At 40.5% G+C, this 22894-nt stretch overlaps 1 protein-coding gene across 7 annotated transcripts in view; it reads left to right on the forward strand.

Annotated features, from left to right (window-relative positions):
- mapk10 (mitogen-activated protein kinase 10) overlaps window positions 1–22894 on the forward strand; it is a 187533-nt gene that overhangs the window by 105201 nt on the left and 59438 nt on the right. For all 7 annotated transcript variants that reach the window (XM_078401921.1, XM_078401923.1, XM_078401926.1 and 4 more), the window contains exons 3-7: window positions 1134–1303; window positions 9550–9679; window positions 15555–15613; window positions 19233–19371; window positions 21392–21557. In XM_078401921.1, coding sequence (XP_078258047.1) covers window positions 1134–1303; window positions 9550–9679; window positions 15555–15613; window positions 19233–19371; window positions 21392–21557 — 664 coding nt within the window. The remainder of the gene's footprint in view (window positions 1–1133; window positions 1304–9549; window positions 9680–15554; window positions 15614–19232; window positions 19372–21391; window positions 21558–22894) is intronic.

Raw genomic sequence — 22894 nt, forward strand, 5'->3', positions numbered from 1 at the left:
TAATGTGAATTTTTAGAAGATACAAGGAGGCATGTTGCTGAAATTAAGACTCTCAATATCAAAGAAGTTTTTGGTTAAATGACAATGTAGAAAAGGTTGATGGAAGTTTGTGAAACTGAAGGGTGGAAACATTGAAGGTGTGCCAGGCCAACAGAAAGACTTGGTTGATAAGTCTTGCAAAGGGATTATTCTAAATTCTACTTCTTCCAAAAAAAATCAAATTCTGGAGAACATTTACCTAAAGTAAATCATTCTTTTAAATGGAGAAAAATTATTTCCACTATCCAAAAGGTTTATTGCTTAAGACTATAGTTAGGCAAGATTTCTGTATTCCCCTTGTGAAGGTCTGTCCCAAAGACACCTTTAGTTGTGTCAGTTCAGTATTATGGTTATTTAAAATGTTCACAGCAATATTTTTAATTGAATTAGTTGGACGGATGTGTTCGATTATCCAAAGAACTCTAATCCACTGTTAAATTCTCACTTACTCTTGAATAAGTAAACTAGCTGCAACAAAACATAACTTCTGACATTTTCTTGACATACATGTGTGCAATTAGTAGTAACTGCGTTTAGAATTAACTACTGTGAAAAAGACCATGCTGATAAGAACATAAATAGATTTTTTTTTTTCCATGAACCACAATTTTGCAAATGAACAATAAATAATGCAGGCAATTAATTTATAAATGTAAACAAACCATATTTTCCTTTAGCATAGAAAATTAACTGGTTTCACACAACCTTAAACAGATATTCAAGATTAAAAGTAGCTTTTACTGATTTCATAGCCAGTTACTCTCTTTTCCAGTTGGTGTCATGATCTTGTAAATGTTTTATACACTAACCATCAAGGGGCAGCAGATACTCCTATGTTTATTGGCTAATCCAGGAATATTATGAAAAAGAAAGTGCTTTGAGAATTGAACTTTGAATTTGGAATAAATTTGTTCAATGACTTTGGATTGTCAATTACTTTATAAGAGAATACATGTTCTACAATTATAACAGGATAATAACACGAAGGGTGGGTATTGTTATTTAAGGATTATTTTGCCAGTCGTGACAGTAATAGCAATGATTTTTGAATCTCAGTAAAGCATTATTATTTAATTACTCCTTTGTGATTGCAGGGATTTGGTAAACAAGTGGATGTGTCATATATTGCTCAACATTACAACATGAGTAAAAGCAAAGTGGACAACCAGTTCTACAGCGTAGAAGTAGGAGATTCTACCTTCACAGTTCTCAAACGCTACCAGAATCTAAAGCCCATTGGCTCTGGCGCTCAGGGCATTGTTTGGTGAGTACACAGTGTCAATGCTTCTAGCATGTTTCAACCTTTCGTATCAAGTTCAGAAGTTAAAAACATACATCAGCAAAAATCCACGCATTTAAAATCTTTCTCAAATCTGCTGACTGTAATTATTGCCATGCTAACAAAAGTTATTTGGAGTGTTAGGGCTGCGAGAGGCAAATACTAGCCTACAGTAAATTAGTCACCTACCTGGACATTTTTAAGGGTCTTTTTGTGTTCCCAGCAAATCTGGTCAAATCTATCTGATGGCATCCTTTTGTTTACTCATCCAGAATAAAAAAATGATGGGGATAGAAATCAGCTCAGAGTAATAGTTCAATAAATCAAGCACTTGTCACTAGGGTGAATATAATTAGTGGCAAGCTGCAATGTTCAGTGCAATTATGCGTGGCTGATATAGCATTTGTGTTGCTTAAGATTAAGCTTCTTTGCACACTAAGGAGGCCAATGAAGCATCAAGGTTAACACCATATTCAATTGTTGTGACAATCACATAACTTAACTGTGTACCATCTCTGGCTCAAGGCGGCTAAGCCCAGAGGCTGTAGGAGGAAGCCTAAACCACCAAGAGGTGTTAAACTGAGGTCTCATCTACCTGTTGGTTGAATTTCAAACATCTTAAAATGCTATACAATGAGAAGCAGGGACATTCCTCCCAGTACCTTGCCCATTATTCACAATATATAAAACAAATTTCAGCAAATATGGCGTTTTTGTTGTTTATCTCACTGCAGCTTGTGAGCTCTTACTGTGCATGAATTAGTTTCCATGTTCAGTGGCTACATTTAATGAGAACTCCATTGGTTGTGATCTAAAATTGTGCATGGATATAGATTAATGTTCTTAATTTGATAAGGCTGATGCCTTTTTGAACATATGTATATAAAAGATTTTACATACATGTAAAAAAAGTTGTTGAATTGCTAAAAGAAAAAGCAAAATGCACTAATACATCCCAGTTAGTCCATTCATTAAGCAAAAATTAACAATGCTTTTATATTTACAAAGTCAATTAAAAAATCTATTAGGATGTCATGATGCAGTTGCATTTGCATTCCTAAACTATCTGAGTTTCTACATTAAAAATCATATCCTCTTTGCTGAAGTTTCCAGAAACAAATCAATACAGGTCCACCTCTGATTTCTTGGTAACTGTTGGTCCGGCACTTCCTTTAATCCAGACGGTAGCGGACTTTAAATCCTCTCTCCCCCCCCCCCTGCCCGCCCACCCCTGGAAGTCCTCCTGAAGATGTGGCACCTAGGTGGTCGATCTCAACCTCATCGGGACTTCCATGCCAACCAGTGGGTTGAATTTGCACCCTGCAGCTGGGGCTCTGGAACTCTGGCCTAGCCAGAGCCAGCAGATCAGTTCCCATAGCCGACTTCTAAAGTCGACTTTGCGGGCCGGTATCTCGGCTCCTGGGCAGCCTAGGCAGGCCATGTGGTACCATTAAACTCCTCTTGGAACAGCCGTAACTGCTGTTGGTCCGGCAAAATGGTAAATACAAAACGGGTCTGGAACCAAGGGTGCCGGAAAATCGGTGGTGGACCTGTATGTATTTATGTTACCTTTCAAAGGTATTGCTATAGTTGAAAGTTTCCTGCTTATGTCCTGCAGAGCATTTAAGCTAATTAGTGGCAAAGAAAAGCCAATTATGAACTGGGGAAAGGGGAATTCCATCCTTAAAATTCTCCTTACAATACTAATGAGTCTGTGTAGGAACACCATTGTCATTTCACACTGCACCTCACTTAAATATAACATGCTTAACACAGTCTAAATCTAACCTAATCTGGCTTCATGAAACTCCACTCAATTCAATGTTAAAGATCAAGGAGTCAGATTTTATTCATCTCGCTATTTCTTACTAAGAAGCATCTTGAATCCAAAGAGATTTTTTTGTAACTACAGTTGGTCTTGGCATTAAGTAATATGAAAGGGATTGACAGAACATGGTATAGTTACCATGTCACTTAAGAATCTGACAGTACGTTTGATGTGGAGAAGTGGCTAAATTATCGAACCAGTGATCGAGAGGCTTGGACCATCAAACCATACTGCCAAAGACAGACACAAAATGCTGGAGTAACTCAGCAGGGCAGACAGCACCTCTGGAGAGAAGGAATGGGTGACGTTTGGGTCGAGACCCTTGTTTAGACGCTGGCTTACTCCAACATTTTGTGTCTGTCTTTAGATTAAACCAGCATTTGCAGTTCCTTCCTACACAAACCATGCTGCCAAGTTCCACTCCCAGGATGGCTGCTATAATTCAGCTAATCGTCTAGAATTTGCAAAAAAATCATCTGGTTCATCAGCTTCCTTGAGTGAGGAAAATATGCTGCTCTTACTTGGTCTGACTTGACATACTCCATATGGATGACATCTTTTAATGGCCTGGTGGCTCACCACCACCTTCTCAAAGGGCAATTGGGGATGAGCAATAAAATGGTGGCCTTGACAGCAGAGCCCACGTCCTGAAAAATGAATAAAATCAAATTAATCATTATCATTGGCCACTCTGGTTTCAATTCCCATCCCAGATACTTCAACAGGCGAGTCTCAGGTGTCTTGGAGGGAATGCTTTATGTCTAAGGTGCCATCTTGTGGGTGAGGCATTAACCTGCATCACTATAATCTCAGATAGACACAGAATGCTGGAGTAACTCAGCAGATCAGGCAGCATCTCTGGAGAAAAGGATTAGGTGACCTTTAGGGTCGGAATCCTTCTGCTTCCTTCCTACTCACTATAATCTCCGACACGTTATTGCAAAAGAACACATGGCACTGTTTCAAAATGTTATTCCAAGTATACTGCCCAATAACAATTGTTCAAACAACAACACCTGATCTCTTTCACTTTGCTATTTGTAGGAGGCTGTTGCCACAAACTAAATACCAATCTCCTCACACTACTACAGTGGTAATACTCCAATAGGGCTTTGTTAGCTATAAAGTACTTCTGAAGTTTGAGGCTGTACATAAATGCAAGTTTTCTTTTTAACACCATCCCTTGAAACCTATACTTTTCTTAGACTTAAAATCTGACTATTAGAGGTTTTGTTTTAGTTTAGTGTCTGCGCTTTAGAAATTAACCCAACCTACAGTTAGTCAACAAAGAGGCATAAAGATATGAACAATTGAACCGCATAAATTATAAAAATAGATGAGTAAACAAGAGGCTGCATGCTCCTTTGGGCTTGATAAGATGGATCCATATTTATGATTTCATGCAAGATTGTGCTTATAATGGTTCATTTAATGGCACTGCTTTCTACAAAATTATTCGAGTATAGTCTCGATGTTATTGCAACATTATAATATTGCTTTGTTGCAGGATTTCTGTACAAGATAAGGAATTTTCTCAGAGCTTGCCAGACATTAATCATAAAATGTGATGTTGGTAACAGCAGCTTTGCAGACCCATGGTTCCTCAGTGTTCACTGCCACTGTTGTGTGAACCCTTGCCTAAGTGATGTGTTCAGTTCTTAGCACCAGACTTCCGCAGGGATGAAAAACTGTTGAGGAAAGAGCAGAGATTCATGAAACTGGTCCCTGTGTTGACAGGTTTGAGTTACGTGGAGAAACTCGATAAGATTAAATTGTTCTTCCTAGAACAGAAAAGATTAAGAGGATTGAAAATAGAAATAAACCACAGTTGCTGGAAATCCAAAACCAGAAAATATTGGGAATACTCAGCAGATGAGGCAACATTTGTGGAAAGAGAAACAGACTTAATGATTCTGGCGGAGGAGCCTCTCTTATAATTGGGAAAGTGAGAAAACAAGTTGGTTTAAAATTGCAGGGAGATTGGGGCAGGGATGGTTTTCAGAAAGGGGAGATCTCTCTTCGAGGGAGGCCAGGGTTGTCCAAGAGATTTCAACATTTATCTGGCTGTCTGGTTCATTGATAAATGAAGATAGTTATTTATCTGCAGTTCCTTCCTACACATCAAAGATCACCCCCAGAACAACTGGTCCTAATTTCCCTGTCAACACTTAAAAGGATTCATTGCACAGCGACTTGTCCTGGGCCAGCCAAATCAAAGCAATGGCCAAGAAAGCACACCAACGCCTCTACTTCCTTAAGAGGCTAAGAAAGTTTGGCATGTCGCCAACAACTCTCACCTACCACTACAGATGCACTGTAGAAAGCATTTTATTGGGATGCATCACAGGATGATTTGGGAACAACTCCATCCAAGATTGCAGAGAATTGTAGACGCAGCCCAGATCATCATGCAAACCAACCTTCCTTTGATTCTATCTATACTTCCTGCTGCCACGGCAACGCCACCAGCATAATTAAGGAAGAGTCTCAGCCCAGACACACTCTTCTCCCCTCTCCCATCAGGCAAGAGGTAAAGAAGCGTGAAAACACACACCTCCATATTCCCAGCTGTCATCAGGCAACTGAATCGCCCTATCAGTAACTAAAGTGTGGTCCTGAGCTACCATCCACCTCATTGCAGACCCTCAAACTATCTTTAATCGGACTTTATCTTTCACTAAAAGTCATTCCCTTCATCTTGTATCTGTACACTGTGGACGGCATGTATAGCCCTTCCACTGACTGGATAGCACGCAACAAAAGCTTTTCCCTGCGCCTCAGTACACGTGACGAAAAGCTAAACTAAACTAAACTAAACCAAACTAAACTACATTAAACTAAACGACTTAATTTGAAATATAAGTCACCCACACGCTATGAGCATGATGGAAACTGTGAATTGCATGGTAGAATTTGTAGAGTGTCCCAAAACAACTGGAAACAGTTGTTCTTGTGTTTCACTTCATGGTAAGTATTGTTTCAATGGCAAAGTGAAATAAACACTGCGACTGTAATTTAATATCTGGGCAACTGAATTAGCTTGCACTGCAGTGACACTTGGTGGCCAGAACTCACAACTGCAGACAGACCCAGGCTACTGAACTTGCAGAGATGCTGGTTTAAACCGAAGATAGGCACAAAAAGCTGGAGTAACTCAGCGGTGCAGGCAGCATCTCTGGAGAGGAATGGGTGACGTTTCGGGTCGAGACCCATCATATCATATCATATCATATATATACAGCCGGAAACAGGCCTTTTCGGCCCTCCAAGTCCGCGCCGCCCAGCGATCCCCGTACATTAACACTATCCTACACCCACTAGGGACAATTTTTACATTTACCCAGCCAATTAACCTACATACCTGTACAGGATACCATGGTCTCATTAAAAGTTGATACTTTTAACCCTCCTGAAACAATGGTATTCATAACATTTACTCCCACAGCTGTCAGAGGTTACCTCAGCACAGCTCAAATCATGAACATAACCCCTTCTGGTCTTTGCTCACTGTATTGATCACTCCATTAAAAGTCTGACATCGCAGGAAATTGCTTTCCAGTTGCTATCGAAAGAGAAAAAAACTTCACCAACTGCACCATGATCTCCTCCACCGGGGGAAACTGCCACATTCAGCTTCGATGTGAAGCCAGAGTCTTTGCGCTCTGTGAGCAATGATCAATATCAGAAAATGAGTGTGGGGATTGTGAGATCAGTAAATAGCAAACTCTACAATGCCATAGCCGTCAAAATAACAGAACATGTAAAATAACAGAACATTTTTTTGGGTGAATTTCTCTAACAAACTCTTATATACTAGTAACATATAGTGACTTACAACTTTGTGGTTTGTGATATAGGCATAGATAGAGTAGATGTGGAGAAGATGTTTCCAATGGTGGGAGAGTCTAGGACCAGAGGGTACAGCCTCAGAATAAAAGGACATACCTTTAGAATGGAGATGAGGAGGAATTTCTTTAGCCAAGTGGGGTGAATCTGTGGAATTAATTGCCACAGGTGGCTGTGGAGGCCATCATTAGGTATTTTTAAAGCGGAGATTGATAGGTTCTTGATCAGAAGGGTGTCAAAGGTTACGGGGAAAAGGAGAATGGGGTTGAGAGTAAAAAATAGATCAGCCATGATTGAATAGTGGAGCAGACTCGATGTGCCGAATGATGTTATTCTGCTCCTATATCATATGGCCTTTTGGTCCTATATATGAATGACTTGGACAAAAATATAGATGGGTTGGTTAGTAAATTTGCAGATAACCCAAACTTTTGTGGATTATAGACAGTAAAGTAGGCTGTCTGTATATACTGTGGGATATAGATCAGCACCAGAAGTGGGAAGATAAATGGCTGATGTGGTTTAATCCGGGCAAGTGTGAGGTATTGCACTTTAGGAGGTCAAATGTAAGGAGAAAGTACATAATTAATGGTAGGAACCTAAGCAGCATTAAACTACAGTGGGATGTTAGGGTCCAGGCCCATAGCTTCCTGACAGTAGCAACACAAGTAAATAGGGTGGTAAAGAAGGTGTATCGTATGCATGCCTTTATCGGTTGAGCTTTCGAACATAGTTATGTAGAGGCTTTATAAAACTTAGGCCACATTGTGTTCAGTTCTGGTGAACCCATTACAGGAAGCTTTGGAGAGGTTGCAGAAGAGGTTTGCCAGGATGCTGCCTGGATTAGAAAGTATTAGCTATAGAGGTTAGACAAACTTGGATGTTTTCTCTGAAGCACTGGAGGCTGAAGGGAGACCATTAAATGATGAGAGGCATAGATAGGGTAGACAGTCAAAACATTTCCCCCAGGATAGACATATCAAATACTAGAGAACATTGCTTTAAGGTTAGAGGTGAAAGTTTAAAGGTGTGTGCGGGGCAAGTTTTTTTACACATAGAACGTAGGTGCCTGGAACGCACTAACAGGAACACGGAGGCCAATATGATAGTGGTGTTTAAGAGGCTTTAATATAGACATATGTATATGCCGGAAATGGAGGGATATGGACACATTTAGGAAGAAGAGATGAGTTTAATTTGGCATCAGGTACGTTACAGTCATCTTGTGCCGAAGGACCTGGTACAGTGCTGTACTTCTATGTTCTAAATCCGATCTCTCATTTGTGAATGGAAATTATCACTCATATAACTGCAGCCAATGTTCTTCCTGTTATCATTTGTTTTTGGAACTTCCTGCTTTGTTGACAATGGCTAAGAATCTGGAATCTAAGTTTTAGTTTAGCTTAGAGATACAGCGCGGAAACAGGCCCTTCAACCCACCGAGTCCGTGCCGACCAGCGATCCCTGTTCTACACACTAGGAACTATTTACAATATTTACCAAAGCCAATTTAACTATAAACTTGTATGTCTTTGGAGTGTGGAAGGAAATTGGAGCATTCGGAGAAAACACACGTGGTCACAGGGGGAACATACAAACGCCCTACAGACAGCACCCGTCGTCAGTATCGATCTCGGGTGTCTGGCGCTGTAAGCCAGCAACTCTACCGCTGTGGCACTGTGCCGCCCTTTATTAGAAATGACAATATTTCATATAAAAAGAAATATTATAATTACTATTTGTAATATTAATATTAAAATCAATTAATTAAAATTTAAATTATTAATATCAATTGATTAATATTATAATTGTTATAATCAATAAATATAATAAATATTGATGTTATAAATTTCATATTATATTATAATATAGAATATTAAAAGCCTTTATTGGAAATTAGGATGAATATTTCAGAGCATATATTGTACCTTTTGGTTATATGGTTTCAACACAATTACTTATCTCTGTTGAACTGTGAGAAAAAAGCCCTATTAAAACAGCTACATACCTATCTACTGAGAAGGAACAGTCTTGGTCAGGAGAAATGATGGTGACACAACTCACGCACAGTGTCATGGTCAGCGATTGTAGAAGCGTGTTGAGTGAAAGAATGGGGAAAGGGTGCAAAGAAGCTCAGAAAGGAGGGAATATACAGAGGAATATATCAGACTATGACCTCTACCCATAAGGGCAAAGAAGATTAGCTTTCCATATCCCAAGTGGGACTAAATGTTCACCCTGTACTTTGCTATATTATCTCTCAGCACAGCCTTTTGTCTCTAACACTCAGAACATTAACATATCACAATAACTCTGAAGTTATACTTTGGAATATTAATGCAAATGTTTAATGTCTCCTGTTTTAGCAGAGGGAATAATTATTTTTTTTAATCTCTAAACATAATCTTTTCCTCTATGATGAGAGGGATTTCAAGAGAACCTGTTCAGCACGTAGTGTGGTTTTTCATGGCATGATCTTTGTTCTCAATAACTATATTAACATTGTGATCATATGTTGAGTGACTAATATTCCTTATCATTTTAATCCTTGATGTAGTGCTTCTTATGATGCCATACTTGATAGAAATGTAGCCATTAAGAAACTCAGCAGACCATTTCAGAACCAGACACATGCCAAACGGGCTTATCGAGAGCTTGTACTCATGAAATGTGTCAACCACAAAAATGTAAGTTCTCATATTTATATATATGTGCTGGATGTTCCTATTAATATGCAAATCAAGGAGATGTCATCTTTTATCTAAACCTGTTGGGAAACTCCCAATTCACTTTAGATTTACCAATGTTGCTTCCTGTTCTATTCTGTTGACCTGCAAGAAAATTATTCCAGTTAAGTATCATCAAACTCGTATTATTTTTTGCTCAGCACCTCAGATAAATACCTTAACATGAGCTATTTTGGGATGGTGAAAAAAAAAGCTGATGCTGGAAATATAAAATACAATACTGAAAATGGCTGATTGTCTGAAACTGATAAATTCACTATTCAGTCTGAAATGCTGCAATGGGTCTAATGAGGTGCTGTTCCTTGAGATTATATTAAGCTTCATTGGAACAATCCAGGAGGGCAAAGACAGAGAGAGTGGAAGAGAATGGAATGGAGAGTTAAAATGACCCGTGCACTGAACAGGAATGCTCTTCAGAAGAAACCTCCAATCTCCCTATTTACTGCAACTTCCTTTATGAGGTATTTGCTGGCATTTTCAGCGATGCACAGACTTAGACATTACTGGTATACTAACAGCATGTAAATGACAAAAAATGTAGATGGGTTAGTTAGTAAGTTTGCAGATGACCAAACATTTGTGGAGCATGGGTAGTCAAGTAGGCTGTCAAAGTATATTGTGGGATATAGATCAGCTACAGATGTGGGCGGAGAAATGGCATATACTTAGGCCAATTGTACACCTCAGAGAGGAAGGATGGCACTGTACAATGGTCCGTGCTGCTTCCTTGTTTTCTCTTGGAGTTGTTTAAAGTGAAGGACATAGCCGCAGTGTCTTTTCAGGGAGCAAAATGCACACTGAGGAAGGTCAGTTATCTTGCTGGGGATCCACACTCTTTGCCCATGTTTGACATTGACAGAAAATATGCTTCCTCTGGGCCTCGGTGGAAAGTGATGGGAAGCACAATTCTGTAAGCGGGCCTAGTCTTTGCAAGCCCGACTGAAAATCCTTCCCACTTCTCTCCCGACTTGAGACGTAAGAGCTTCATTGGCCATGAAGGATTATAGTTGCAGCATTCTGCATTCCAGCTAAGAAGACCATCTTTCACTGAACCATTTCCAGTCTTCATTATGATCTCAGTGAGATTACCAATGGGACTCATTGTGGTGTTATAGTTCCTTCCATGAACTGGATCAAGGCTGCACAACAGTAACTCATTGTAATTATACATGAATCTAATATGAGATATTTGAATCATTTAGTGTGCAATAGGATTCTTCCTTCTCCTAATGCAGTTAATTGACAGTTTTACTACTGTGTTAAGTTGGCTGAAAGCAATTCATCACGTTCAATATGTAAAAGATGATCACACTGAAAATTTAAATGGGAACCAGACATTTCCTGACCTTTTCGAAATGAGCATGTGATGGTTACCCTCATGAATCTTTTTAAAGCTCTCTGTTCCAAGAATACAGGAAGTATGACACAGATATTTCTGAAAAACATATTTTTAGTCATCCAGCTAAGTGTAATAATGCCAGTCTGGGGGAAAATATGCTTCCCTGAAGTGAAAAGGGTAAACATTTTAAGGAAACAATATCAGCTTCACAAAGTTCCATTTAAAAGGAATGTTTGTCAATCATGATATTAACTCATGGAATTCTCATACTAACTGGTAAATAATGTTTATACTGTAATATAGCAAAAGATTCAATAATTTGTAATCTACTGTAATCTTGACTCACTGAGCAAAGGGCAGCATAAAGTGTGGCGGTTCCTCAAAGGCACATTGCCAATTGGCATCTTCCCACAACAGATGACTCTGTGGCTGCACCAGGCAGCCTTGCCACATGTGTTCCAGCTGTGCTGGAGTGGGAAGATAATTTGTCCAACAGCAGCAATGGGTGGGGCCATTTCTCTGGGGTCACTGAACAGCACAGCTGGCCATCAAATCAGAGGCAAAGGTCTACCTGTTAAATTGAACAAAATAAACAGAAAGTTATCTCTTCTCAGCCAGAACTCCATGTGCTAAACACGCACCAGTCATGCTGTAATTAATTATGCAATCCACACATCATGTGTAGTTGTTCAGTCATTTTGATTCTAAATCTTCCAAATGCTGCTTTTATCTTTTACACAAATGCTTGTTAACAATCCCTATGCAGAAACAAAGCTGGACATTATTAGTACGCAACAATGGAAACTTTTAGTTACCTAATGCTCTTAAAGGACCTAAACCATTTCACAGGAGATAGAGCTAGATAGAGCTCTGGGGGCTAATGGAATCAAGAGATATGGGGAGAAGGCAGGCAAGAGTTACTGATTATTTGATCAGCCATGATCACAATGAATGCTGGCTCGAAGAGCCAAATGGCCTCCTCCAGGACTAATTTCCTATGTTTCTATGAGATCAGCAAACAAAACAATTACAAACCACATATGAAGATAGGACTGGACCAAAAGCTTAGCTTATTAATGGTGGTGGTGGTGGTGGTGGTGGTGGGTGGGTGGGGGTGGGGGTGGGGGGGGGGGAGAATTCTGCAGTTCAGAGCATAGTGATGTGGCAGAACTGAGATGTCAACTTATCTGTGGAATATAGTGCTGAGTTTTGGAATTATGTCAGTGAAGGTTATGGTGGATGAGTAATAGAAAGGTGCAAGGCATTCATTCTTGGGTGAGAGGTCTCCAGGGGTAATATTGTAGAAGCAGGAAGAGAACCAGTATTGCAGGAAATAAGGACAATATTAGGTTGAGACAATAGGTGCAAGGATCTTCAAGAAGAAATAAGGTTGATAACGAGTTGATCATTTGCAAATACAGAGGACCTGTTGAGGAAGCAGATTTTAGAGGAGGTAGATAGTAGCTAGAGAAGGTGCAGTTAACATTATTGGCTAATGTCAGAGGTATCTGGATGACCTTCAATGATTGAGAATTGTTTAGAGGGAGCATAAATAGATCTTGGTGCCAAGAACACCTTGGAGAGATTGTGAGGACATTTAGGAGAGAAGACATTAGCTTAGAGCTAAATTTAGAATTAAACTTAAAGGAAGTTTGATATGTTGGGCGAGGAGAATGTATAGAAGGCAGAAGGGACAACTGAAGGGTCTTAAACATGGAGTCAAAAAATGCTCCTCTTACTTGCTTAGGTGTAGGAGGCAGGGTGATGAATTTAAAGAGAAGGTCTGTAACAGAGAAGTCAGGAATTAAGATTGTATTCCAAGCCCCATAAGAATTTTGTATGTTTCAATGACATTGAGCTGAGGGGGAAAATAGGTGAATTTCGCATATGCATATCCTGAAAACATGACGACAGGCTGATTCTCTGAGGGATATCAAATGCAAACTTCAAATTCACACAAAAGATTGTTTGTTCAATATTTAGTTTAGTTTTAGTTTAGTTTAGAGATACAGCGCGGAAACATGCCCTTCGGCCCAACGGGTCCGCGCCGATCAGCAATCCCCGCATATTAACACTATCCAACACACACTAGGACAATTTTTACATTTACCAAGCCAATCAACCTACATACCTGTATGTCTTTGGAATGTGGGAGGAAACCCAAGATCTCGGTGAAAACCCACGCAGGTCACAGGGAGAACGTACAAACTCCATACAGACAACACCCGTAGGCGGGATGGAACTCGGGTCTCCGGCGCTGCATTCGCTGTAAGGAAGCAACTCTACCGTTGCGCCAACGTGCCGCCCTATTTATTTACCTTTTCTAACATCTCTTCTTACTATTGATCTTTCCTTCAGTGTATTGACTATTGGGAAGAAGGTAAATATATATTGACAACACTGCTCCTGTTAGTGTGCCAATGTTGGCTTTGAACCAAATATAGAAGGGGAGCCAGGTGTTGGATATTTACTTTCCTTCCTTCCCTTGGGAAGACATGTTGCTTTAGTTTCATGTCGCAATGAAAATCCCGTCAGAAACCAAAATGCTGCTCCGTGCAGTGTCAAGGGTTTGAAGACAGCTGCTTTCCACAAGTAGACACCACTTGAATCAAAACATCGTGTTGGTAGACCACTCCAGCCCATGTACAACAGAGGGAACGTGCACGGATATGATGTTCAATCGGGAGCAGTATCTGTGCAAAGTAAGGACTGGGAAATTGCAGCTATAGATTTTCTGTTTGTCGATTATAATGAAGTTTCCAATCAAGCGTCTGCCTTTAGAGAAAGTAATATGTAGGATTAAAACTTTGTGTGTTTCAGCATGTTCATAGCTTTTCCTTATCACTACTCAATCTGAAGTATATGGATTCCCAAATCTATTCTGGGAGATTCTTGGAATAGGGGAATATATATCAAAATATTCACTGGATATAATGCACTTGGTTGTACTCTGAAAAGTGAATTGGTCATAATGTTTACATATGTAAATATGCCAGTCTGTCAGTGAAACAAAACTTATGGACTGGGAGCAGTTCCAAGAAAATTCAGGTTCAAGGCTGTGGGCTGTGACCCGCTGCGGAGTCACCACATTCCATGCAAGGTTTATGTCCCGAGTTGCTCCAACTCAGTGATGTTGTCTGCAGAGTTGCAACCACTTGGAGCAATGTCAGGAAGATGGGGAGTGGAGAGATGGTGATCACTCGGCTGTGGGGATGTCTCTGAGGTCAGGGGTCTACAGTATGTAAACCTTCTACAGATTCTCCTCTTCCCTGTCCTCAGTCCTTCCTCTTCCTCATTTGCCCTCCTTACATGGGAAGCCAAGCATTATCAGGTAAAAGTAATAACTTTTGTAGAAGAACCTGGTCCAGCTTCATGTGAATTGCAACAGACAAGCTTGCTTTGAAAATCTTAGTACGCAGAATATTCTTAATTGAATTTGTGGTTAAAATTGTAAGAATCTGGCCATTATCATGGTTGAAGTAACATGACCATATACTGCAATGAATCGAGATCACCATTGGAAATCCTTATCTACCTTAAATATAAACTAATCTCAACCAAATACAAATGGAACAATTAATGTAATATATATATATATTATATATATATATATATATTACATTAATTGTTCCATTTGTATTTGGTTGAGATTAGTTTATATTTAAGGTAGATAAGGATTTCCAATGGTGATCTCGATATATATATATATATATGTATATAGACAATAGACAATAGACAATAGACAATAGGTGCAGGAGTAGGCCATTCAGCCCTTCGAGCCAGCACCGCCATTCAATGCGATCATGGCTGATCACTCTCAATCAGTACCCCGTTCCTGCCTTCTCCCCATACCCCCTCACTCCGCTATCCTTAAGAGCTCTATCCAGCTCTCTCTTGAAAGCATCCAACGAACTGGCCTCCACTGCCTTCTGAGGCAGAGAATTCCACACCTTCACCCCTCTCTGACTGAAAAAGTTCTTCCTCATCTCCGTTCTAAATGGCCTACCCCTTATTCTTAAACTGTGGCCCCTTGTTCTGGACTCCCCCAACATTGGGAACATGTTTCCTGCCTCTAATGTGTCCAATCCCCTAATTATTTTATATGTTTCAATAAGATCCCCCCTCATCCTTCTAAATTCCAGTGTATACAAGCCCAATCGCTCCAGCCTTTCAACATACGACAGTCCCGCCATTCCGGGAATTAACCTAGTGAACCTATGCTGCACGCCCTCCATAGCAAGAATATCCTTCCTCAAATTTGGAGCCCAAAACTGTACACAGTACTCCAGGTGCGGTCTCACCAGGGCCCGGTACAACTGTAGAAGGACCTCTTTGCTATAAATATAAATATAAATATAAATATTTAACTACATATCACTTGGCTTAATTGAATGATATGTTTTACAACACTGATGATTTGAGTTCTGTTAATGTTAAACAGCAATTTATAACAGTAACTTCTGTTTTGTTCCACAGATCATCAGTTTATTAAATGTATTTACACCCCAGAAATCGCTAGATGACTTCCAGGATGTGTAAGTAATCCAAGATATTCTCATCCCATGTGTGGTATATGTTATTGGAAGTACCAGACACAGTATCCACCAGGAATCCTTTAGTCCCTCAACATATTGTTTCCATTGCCATTATTTACTGGAATGTGTTCCAATGATCTTTGTTCTTTTGTAGTCACACTTGTCCACTATACCTGTTTAAAAGTTGCTCTCTTTTCCTTCTATGTAACCAGGATAACAGGTATTCCATTTATAGGTTGTCATCACCGTTGCTTGTTACTTTAGACATATGTAGGAATCCAGCAAAGCAGAATATTTATGACAGTAAAATCACCATGTCCCACATTACATGCAGATAATAGACTAAATTTATTATTTAATGTTTGATTCATTCTATGTTCTCTTGTCTCACATTGAATATAATTTTGAGTAATATTTCATTTTTTTCTATTTCTTGAAATATTTAATATACTTCTAAGATACGACAGTCCTGAAGGAAATAGTCCAACATCACACATCGGCTGTTTCCACTCTGTGATGCTGCAAAGCAATCATCATGTACATTGGGGGGAGCTGGTGTTTACATCAAGAGAACTCTTCATAGATTAATTGAGCAGTATGTGCATTCACAGGACCACATCTATTAAACTGACTCCTCAGTGTCTTTGGTTCTTGCAAGTACTTCCTCGCTGGAAGCAATCAATAAAAAAATGTCACTGTTTACTGCTGTCTTACTGTGATTTTAAGTGTGGTAATTCCTGGATTGTAGTTCTTGTCACATGTTACAAGGACAGAAGATTAGTGGCACAGGGCGCAGCAATAGAGTTGCTGCTTTGCAGCGCCAGAGCCCAACGTTCAATCATGACGATGGGTGCTGTCTGTACGGAGTTTGTACATTCTTCCCATGACTGCGTGGGTTTTCCCTGGCTGCTCCGGTTTCCTCCCACATCTCCAAAGACATCTAGTTTTGTAGGTTGATTGGCTTGGTAAAAGATTGTAAATTGTTCCGAATGTGTAGGATATTGCTAGTGTGTGGGGATTGCTGGTTGGCGTAGACTTGGTGGGCCAAAGGGCCTTTTTCCATGCTGTATGTCTAAACTAAACTAATTAGGGAAATCAAGGTATGGCCCAGGAGGTGGAACATGCTTGTTTGAAGGGGTCTCAGCTCCGGATCTATGAACTCTTTGTAAGGATAAGGTAGATTTGAACTGAAAGGGAGCTATGGCATGCTGGTACCCCAGTTGCTGCTACCCTGCAGGGCACTGGCTTATTTTAGGGCTCCCAAAGTCTGAACACCTACACGTTCCTACCATCCTCCCTTCACTCGAAAGGACATGTGCTCTGTCTGGGTGCTACTGTGTGTAGAACTGCCATGAGCCTCTGACCTCTGCTGGCACTCCTACAATCAGGAAATCGTGCTCTCACCATCAGAGGGCTAGGTGTAGAGGCAACCATCAACACAATGTGCAGAGACTGGGTGGGCCAGGTGGAGCAGTACTGAGAGGAGGAGGGGAATGGGATTCAGGGTGCACCCCAACTAACACGGTGAGAGCAGGGCAACGCTGAGACCAGCTCCATGTGTTGACACACTACCACATCCTTAAAACCTTTGTCATCTTGTGTTGGATGTGATGGATTCTCATGACTTCCCCTCTCTTTGTTTGGCTGCACAGCTCTGTCCAGCCCAAAAACTTCTCAATGGCAATGAGCTCAAAATTCTTGATATCATAAGCAGTGGTAACTAGGTGCAATTTTGCTTTTTAAACTTTTGGTCTGATTAAATTATATTTAATCATAAAAACGAATCTGATTTTCTTTAATGATGTGATTTACTAATCTACTATCTGGTAATAACTCATTAGTAAGTGACTGAAATTTATTTAAAATGTATAGGCTTGTTGTATGTGGTTTCATGTTAATTTTGTAAATTAGAGATAGATTAGAATCAGAAGGCTTTACCATATAACCATATAACAACTACAGCACGGAAACAGGCCCGTTCGGCCCTACCAGTCCACGCCGACCACTCTCTCTGACCTAGTCTCATCTACCTGCTCTCAGACCATAACCCTCCAATCCCCTCTCATCCATATACCTATCCAATTTACTCTTAAATAATAAAATCGAGCCTGCCTCCACCACTTCCACCGGAAGCCCATTCCATACAGCCACCACCCTCTGAGTAAAGAAATTACCCCTCATGTTACCCCTAAACTTTAAAACCTTGTTATTGCTGTTGAGCCTACCTGACTTAGAGTGAAGCTGCAAAGTCCTATTGCCAAGCAAAGTTACTGAAAAGCTTTCACAGTGGTTAAGTTGATCTAAGGACATGGCCAGTGCTATTGATAAGCCTGTGTCTCTGGTAGAACATTTTTTAAATGAGCACAAAGGATTACGGAATATCAATTTGTGCATGAAGTTAGCCAATCATTTCTGCTGACATCATTGATTTCTGGCGATTTGCAATCAACAAACAGAACAATTGAATGGAAATTCAGGCTTCTTCAGATACAACCTATACTTTACATGAATGCACATCAAGGCCTGATGTTTTTATTTTTTATATATTTAAGAATACACACAGAAAATATATTGTCTTTTAAAGTTAAATATTTAAGAGCCACTTACTAGTTGAAAGAACAAGGTAACTATATTCAAGACAGATGGACTAAATTGACAAATTAAAGACTCAAATATACGAAATGCCATGAAAGGAGATGAGCATCATTGTATGCTACAAAAAGATAATTAGATCTGAGAGAGATGGTTAGTCAGTCAGCCCAGATCCCATAACAGGCAGCCCAGATCCCATAATTACAATAGCGTAATACTGAAGTTGCTGGAATTCTGCAATTTCTCGAACCTATAAATCTTTAGTGGTGGTAGCCAGGGTGATGGGATAGCAGGCAAACCAGCTGTCCATTAGTGCATGTTTAGTTTATTAGGTGGCAGTTTTTCACTGTTTTTTCCACAAACTGCTGTACCTGACTCATAGTTCATCATTTTGGAATGAAACAGCAACAGCCTTTTGCAGGCAAGAAAGAAATGATCGTTATTCCAGAAATAATGTACTGTAATGCACTTTAGTCTTCATAAACACATGCCATGCACATCTCGTCTGATAACAGCATTGTTGCCCAGTAGGAACACAAACAAAACAAAACAAAACAAACATTGTTGTTGCATAACAGCAAAAAAAAGACATAAAATGCTGGAGTCACTCAACGGGTCAGGCTGCATTTCTGGAGAACATGGATAGGTGATGTTTCAGGTCGGGACCATTCTCCTGACCAACCCAGCCTGCTGAGTTACTCCAGCACTTTGTGTCTTTTTTTTGTAAACCAGCATCAGCAGTTCCATGTTTCAACAGTTCAAGTGAGGCAACATCTCTGCACCATGTGCCAGAAATCTCAGCTTACCCAGGAGAGTGTATTATGCAAATGCAAATTGAAGCACCTGCTCTTTGAGTGCAAATAGGTTTATAAATTGACTGAGTGAGATATCTTTAGTACCCCCTGAACACCTGTAAAATACAATTTAATGTTGGTGCAGTATTACATAATATGGATTGCTAAATTAAAATGGGAAGTTGTTGCCAGTGAATTTATCAATCTAGCAGCCTCCTTTTTTCTCCTTGTAGGTATTTGGTTATGGAATTGATGGATGCCAACCTATGCCAGGTAATTCAAATGGAACTGGATCATGAGCGAATGTCCTACCTACTATACCAGATGTTGTGTGGCATCAAGCATCTCCATTCAGCTGGCATTATTCACAGGGTAGGTACACAGAAAACACAAACAGTTTGATTCATGGGGTGGGTTTGACATCAGAGGAAATATGCTTTAATACTTGCATATCTGTAATGTATTTGGTTGGCTGTAAATGAAAACAAAACATTTTCAAAGCTGGAAATTGAAACGAAAACTGATATTGCTGCAAAGATTCAACAGGTCAATTCGAAGGAGAAATAAAGTTAATGTTGAAGGTCAAATACCCATCATCAGAACAGTTCTAACAAAGAGTCATCAACCTGAAATATTAACTCTCTTTCTCTTGCACTTTATGGAGTTGCAGCCTGACTAGCTGAGTGTTTCCAGCATTTTCTGTGTTGTGTGTATGGCCAAGAAAGTTTCTTTAGAAATGCTTATGATTTGTTTTCATGGATCTTCCAACAAATTTAATTGCCATATTTGGATATATTAAATTTCATTTTGCATGGACGTAGTAAAATAAAGGAGGACAATTCTGGAAAAAAATTCTAATGGCAGTTATCACCATGTTCTGTCCAAAAAAACAACCCCTTCATCCATTAAAATTCCATATAAATTTTGAATGGATCCTCTTTCCAAAAACAGATAGTTTTGAGGAGAGATTTTGGAAGCTATCTATTATATTACTAAAACTCTCATCTTGTTTGTCCCATTATGTTTGTTTGCCCCATTGTGCGTGCGTTTCTTGTGCGCTTTTTTTCTTCCGTGTGTGTGTGTGTGTGGTTTTCCCCCACACACACACGATAGTGTGACAATTTTAGGACCACCTTACTCACCCGTTGTGTTTGGCTGCCTGCCACTGTATGTTTCTTTCTTTTTTTCCTAATCAGATGTGCAGCACTTTGGTCAACGTGGGTTGTTTTTAAATGTGCTATACAAATAAAATTGACTTGACTTGACTTGACCATTATCCTGGGCCACCTTCATCCTAGTTTCATTCAAATTGGTCATATATTTTTAAAGTTAGAGATATTTTAAAGTTTAAAAATTACCTTATTAAACCGAATGCTTGCCATGTTCAGCGTGTGACGTCACAATGTGACCCGCTCAAGTGACAGCCAATGAGGGATAGGCAGTTAGGTCCCGTTCATCTAATACTTACGTTTCCACACCTGCATAGTTGGGTCCCATTAATCTACTTACTTACTTACTTACTTACTTACGTGTGCAGAACAAACGGGTCCATACCTGTGCAGTTAGGACCCGTTGAACCCCATGGGTCCAAGCCAGCACAGTTGGAGCCCGTTGATGTTGAGGGGAGATGGGGTGGGTGAGCGGGGGTTGGTGGGGGGGAGAGGAGGGGAGGAGGGGGGAGTGGGGGTGGGGGTGGGGTTGGGGGTGGGGGAGTGGGGGGGTAGGGGGGAGGAGGAGGAGGGGGAAGTGGGGGTGTGGGGAAGGGGAGGGGAAGGGTGGGGGTGGGAAGGGGGTGAGTGGGGATGGGGGGGAGTTGGTGGGGGCAGGGGGTGGGGGGGAGTGGGGGTAGGTGGGGAGGGGAGGCGGGGGAGGGGGAAGGGGAGGGGACGGGGGAGTAGGAGGGTGGGGGGAGGGGATGAGGGGAGATGGAGTGGGTGAGTGGGTGGGGGGAGCAGTGGGGGATAAGGGGGGTTAAGGTGGGATGGACTGAGTGAGTGGGGGGGGGGGGAGTGGGGGAGGGAAGGGTGCTAGACCAATGCAGGAGGCGCTTTGGGTCCAAGGCTCGCTCTGGCTGCAGCACTGGCGAGGTGAGTGACATCCTGTCCCCTTCCCTGTCTCCCCTCGCCCGCCCATGATCCCAAGGGACACTCCGTGGCCGGCAATGGACTTCATCCATTGGAGAGGGTTGCCAGGCCCCTGGATCATCAGTTGGGGGAGGGTTGGCCCAGGAGAGGCCCGCAGGAGAGATTTGGACCCAAAGGGTCCACCTCAGTCTAGTACTATTTAAATGTTATCCAGACCAAAACTAGTAAGCAAAAACTTGAAAATGAAACTAGTATTACTAAACCTACATAGTTGCTGTGTACTTAAATGTATTATTTTGTATTCACAGGACCTAAAGCCAAGCAACATAGTGGTAAAGTCAGACTGCACATTAAAAATCCTTGACTTTGGACTGGCAAGAACTGCTGGAACAAGCTTCATGATGACACCTTACGTAGTAACCCGATATTACAGAGCACCAGAAGTTATTCTAGGGATGGGGTACAAAGAAAACGGTGAGATTTTTACTTGACACTCACATTCCTTATTGCTGCTTGCTTGTGTCAGAGGTAGGACAAATTTTTATATTTTGCATATTTTGAAGCATACTATTAGATTGAAAATTTAAAGCATTAAAAAAAAAAACAGCTTTCTATTTATTTTTAAAAATCGACTTACCAATTGTTATTTTTTTAAATTTGTGTCATCACACAACTGTTTGCCAATAGCGAGCAAATTTTAGTGCCACGTCATTGGCCTCTGCAAGATCCTTTACAGTGCATGTGTCGTGCAGCCTGTCACAGCTCGGGAGATGTTCCATAGTCTGGAGGCCCCGTCCGCACTCGCAGTCTGCCGCATTGTTATGATAAGATGTGATTATTGTAAGTGAAACAGCCATCAAACTCAAAAACAACACCTATACCTTGACTGAGGGCTGAGAAGTTGCATGGACCTGATGGACTAACGGCCTCCGCCTGTGCCTAATGTTTCTCTGCAAGCTCACTTGGCTGGCCACTGTGCGCAATAACAATGCAACTCAAAAGAATGGACATCCTAACTCAATCCTATAATTAGCTGGCCTATGGCCTTTAGGACCAGTTCCACCGGATGGCTGGGAAGAGTTGCAGTGTTTTGAGGAATAGAGGAAATGACCTGATCGAAGGGTATATCTCTTGTGGAAGCAGGGGTCTAGTATCATGCAGGCATTGTCTTCTTAGTTGTTTGATTATAAGGAGCGTCATTGACGCTTTTGTTATTCATTTTCCGCTGAGGTTTAACTCACGTTTTCTTACAGAACAGGCAGAAGATCTGCTTCAATCAATTCTTCAAAATTAAGAAATGTGACGAGTATAAGAATGTAAATTATATGAATTAATGACATTGTTTCTGTCTCTCCATCCATAGTTCCAGTGATATCACTCCACAATCTCGACATCAGCCTTCTGTTAGCTAAGAGGCTAGTTATTTCCTATGGCTTCTGATTATTTTGAAATATTTAAAGCAGAATCAATATGTGAAATAAGTTTTATCCTGATCTTTTTAGTTATCATTCTTGCTACTTGCAGGGAAAGAAAAGTTTTTTTTGACAATTTTATATTGTCAAATATTCTAAGAATAACACACCTATCCTTTGAAAGATACTTGATAATGTAATACTTTGGCAGAGAGATTATTCTCTTAATTTTTGGATGCTGGCTTCTCCAGAATTGTTTTTAACAATAATACATTTATTTTTAGGGACTTGGTTGTTTGTGGAAAGGCAAGCATTAATTGCCTATTGCTAAATCCTTTAAGAAGGTAGTGGGAAGAGTCTTTGTGAACTGCTGCAGTCCTTCTGATGAAGTACTTACAA

The sequence above is a fragment of the Rhinoraja longicauda genome, chromosome 1, assembly GCF_053455715.1.
Source record: "Rhinoraja longicauda isolate Sanriku21f chromosome 1, sRhiLon1.1, whole genome shotgun sequence".
Taxonomy (NCBI): domain Eukaryota; kingdom Metazoa; phylum Chordata; class Chondrichthyes; order Rajiformes; family Arhynchobatidae; genus Rhinoraja; species Rhinoraja longicauda.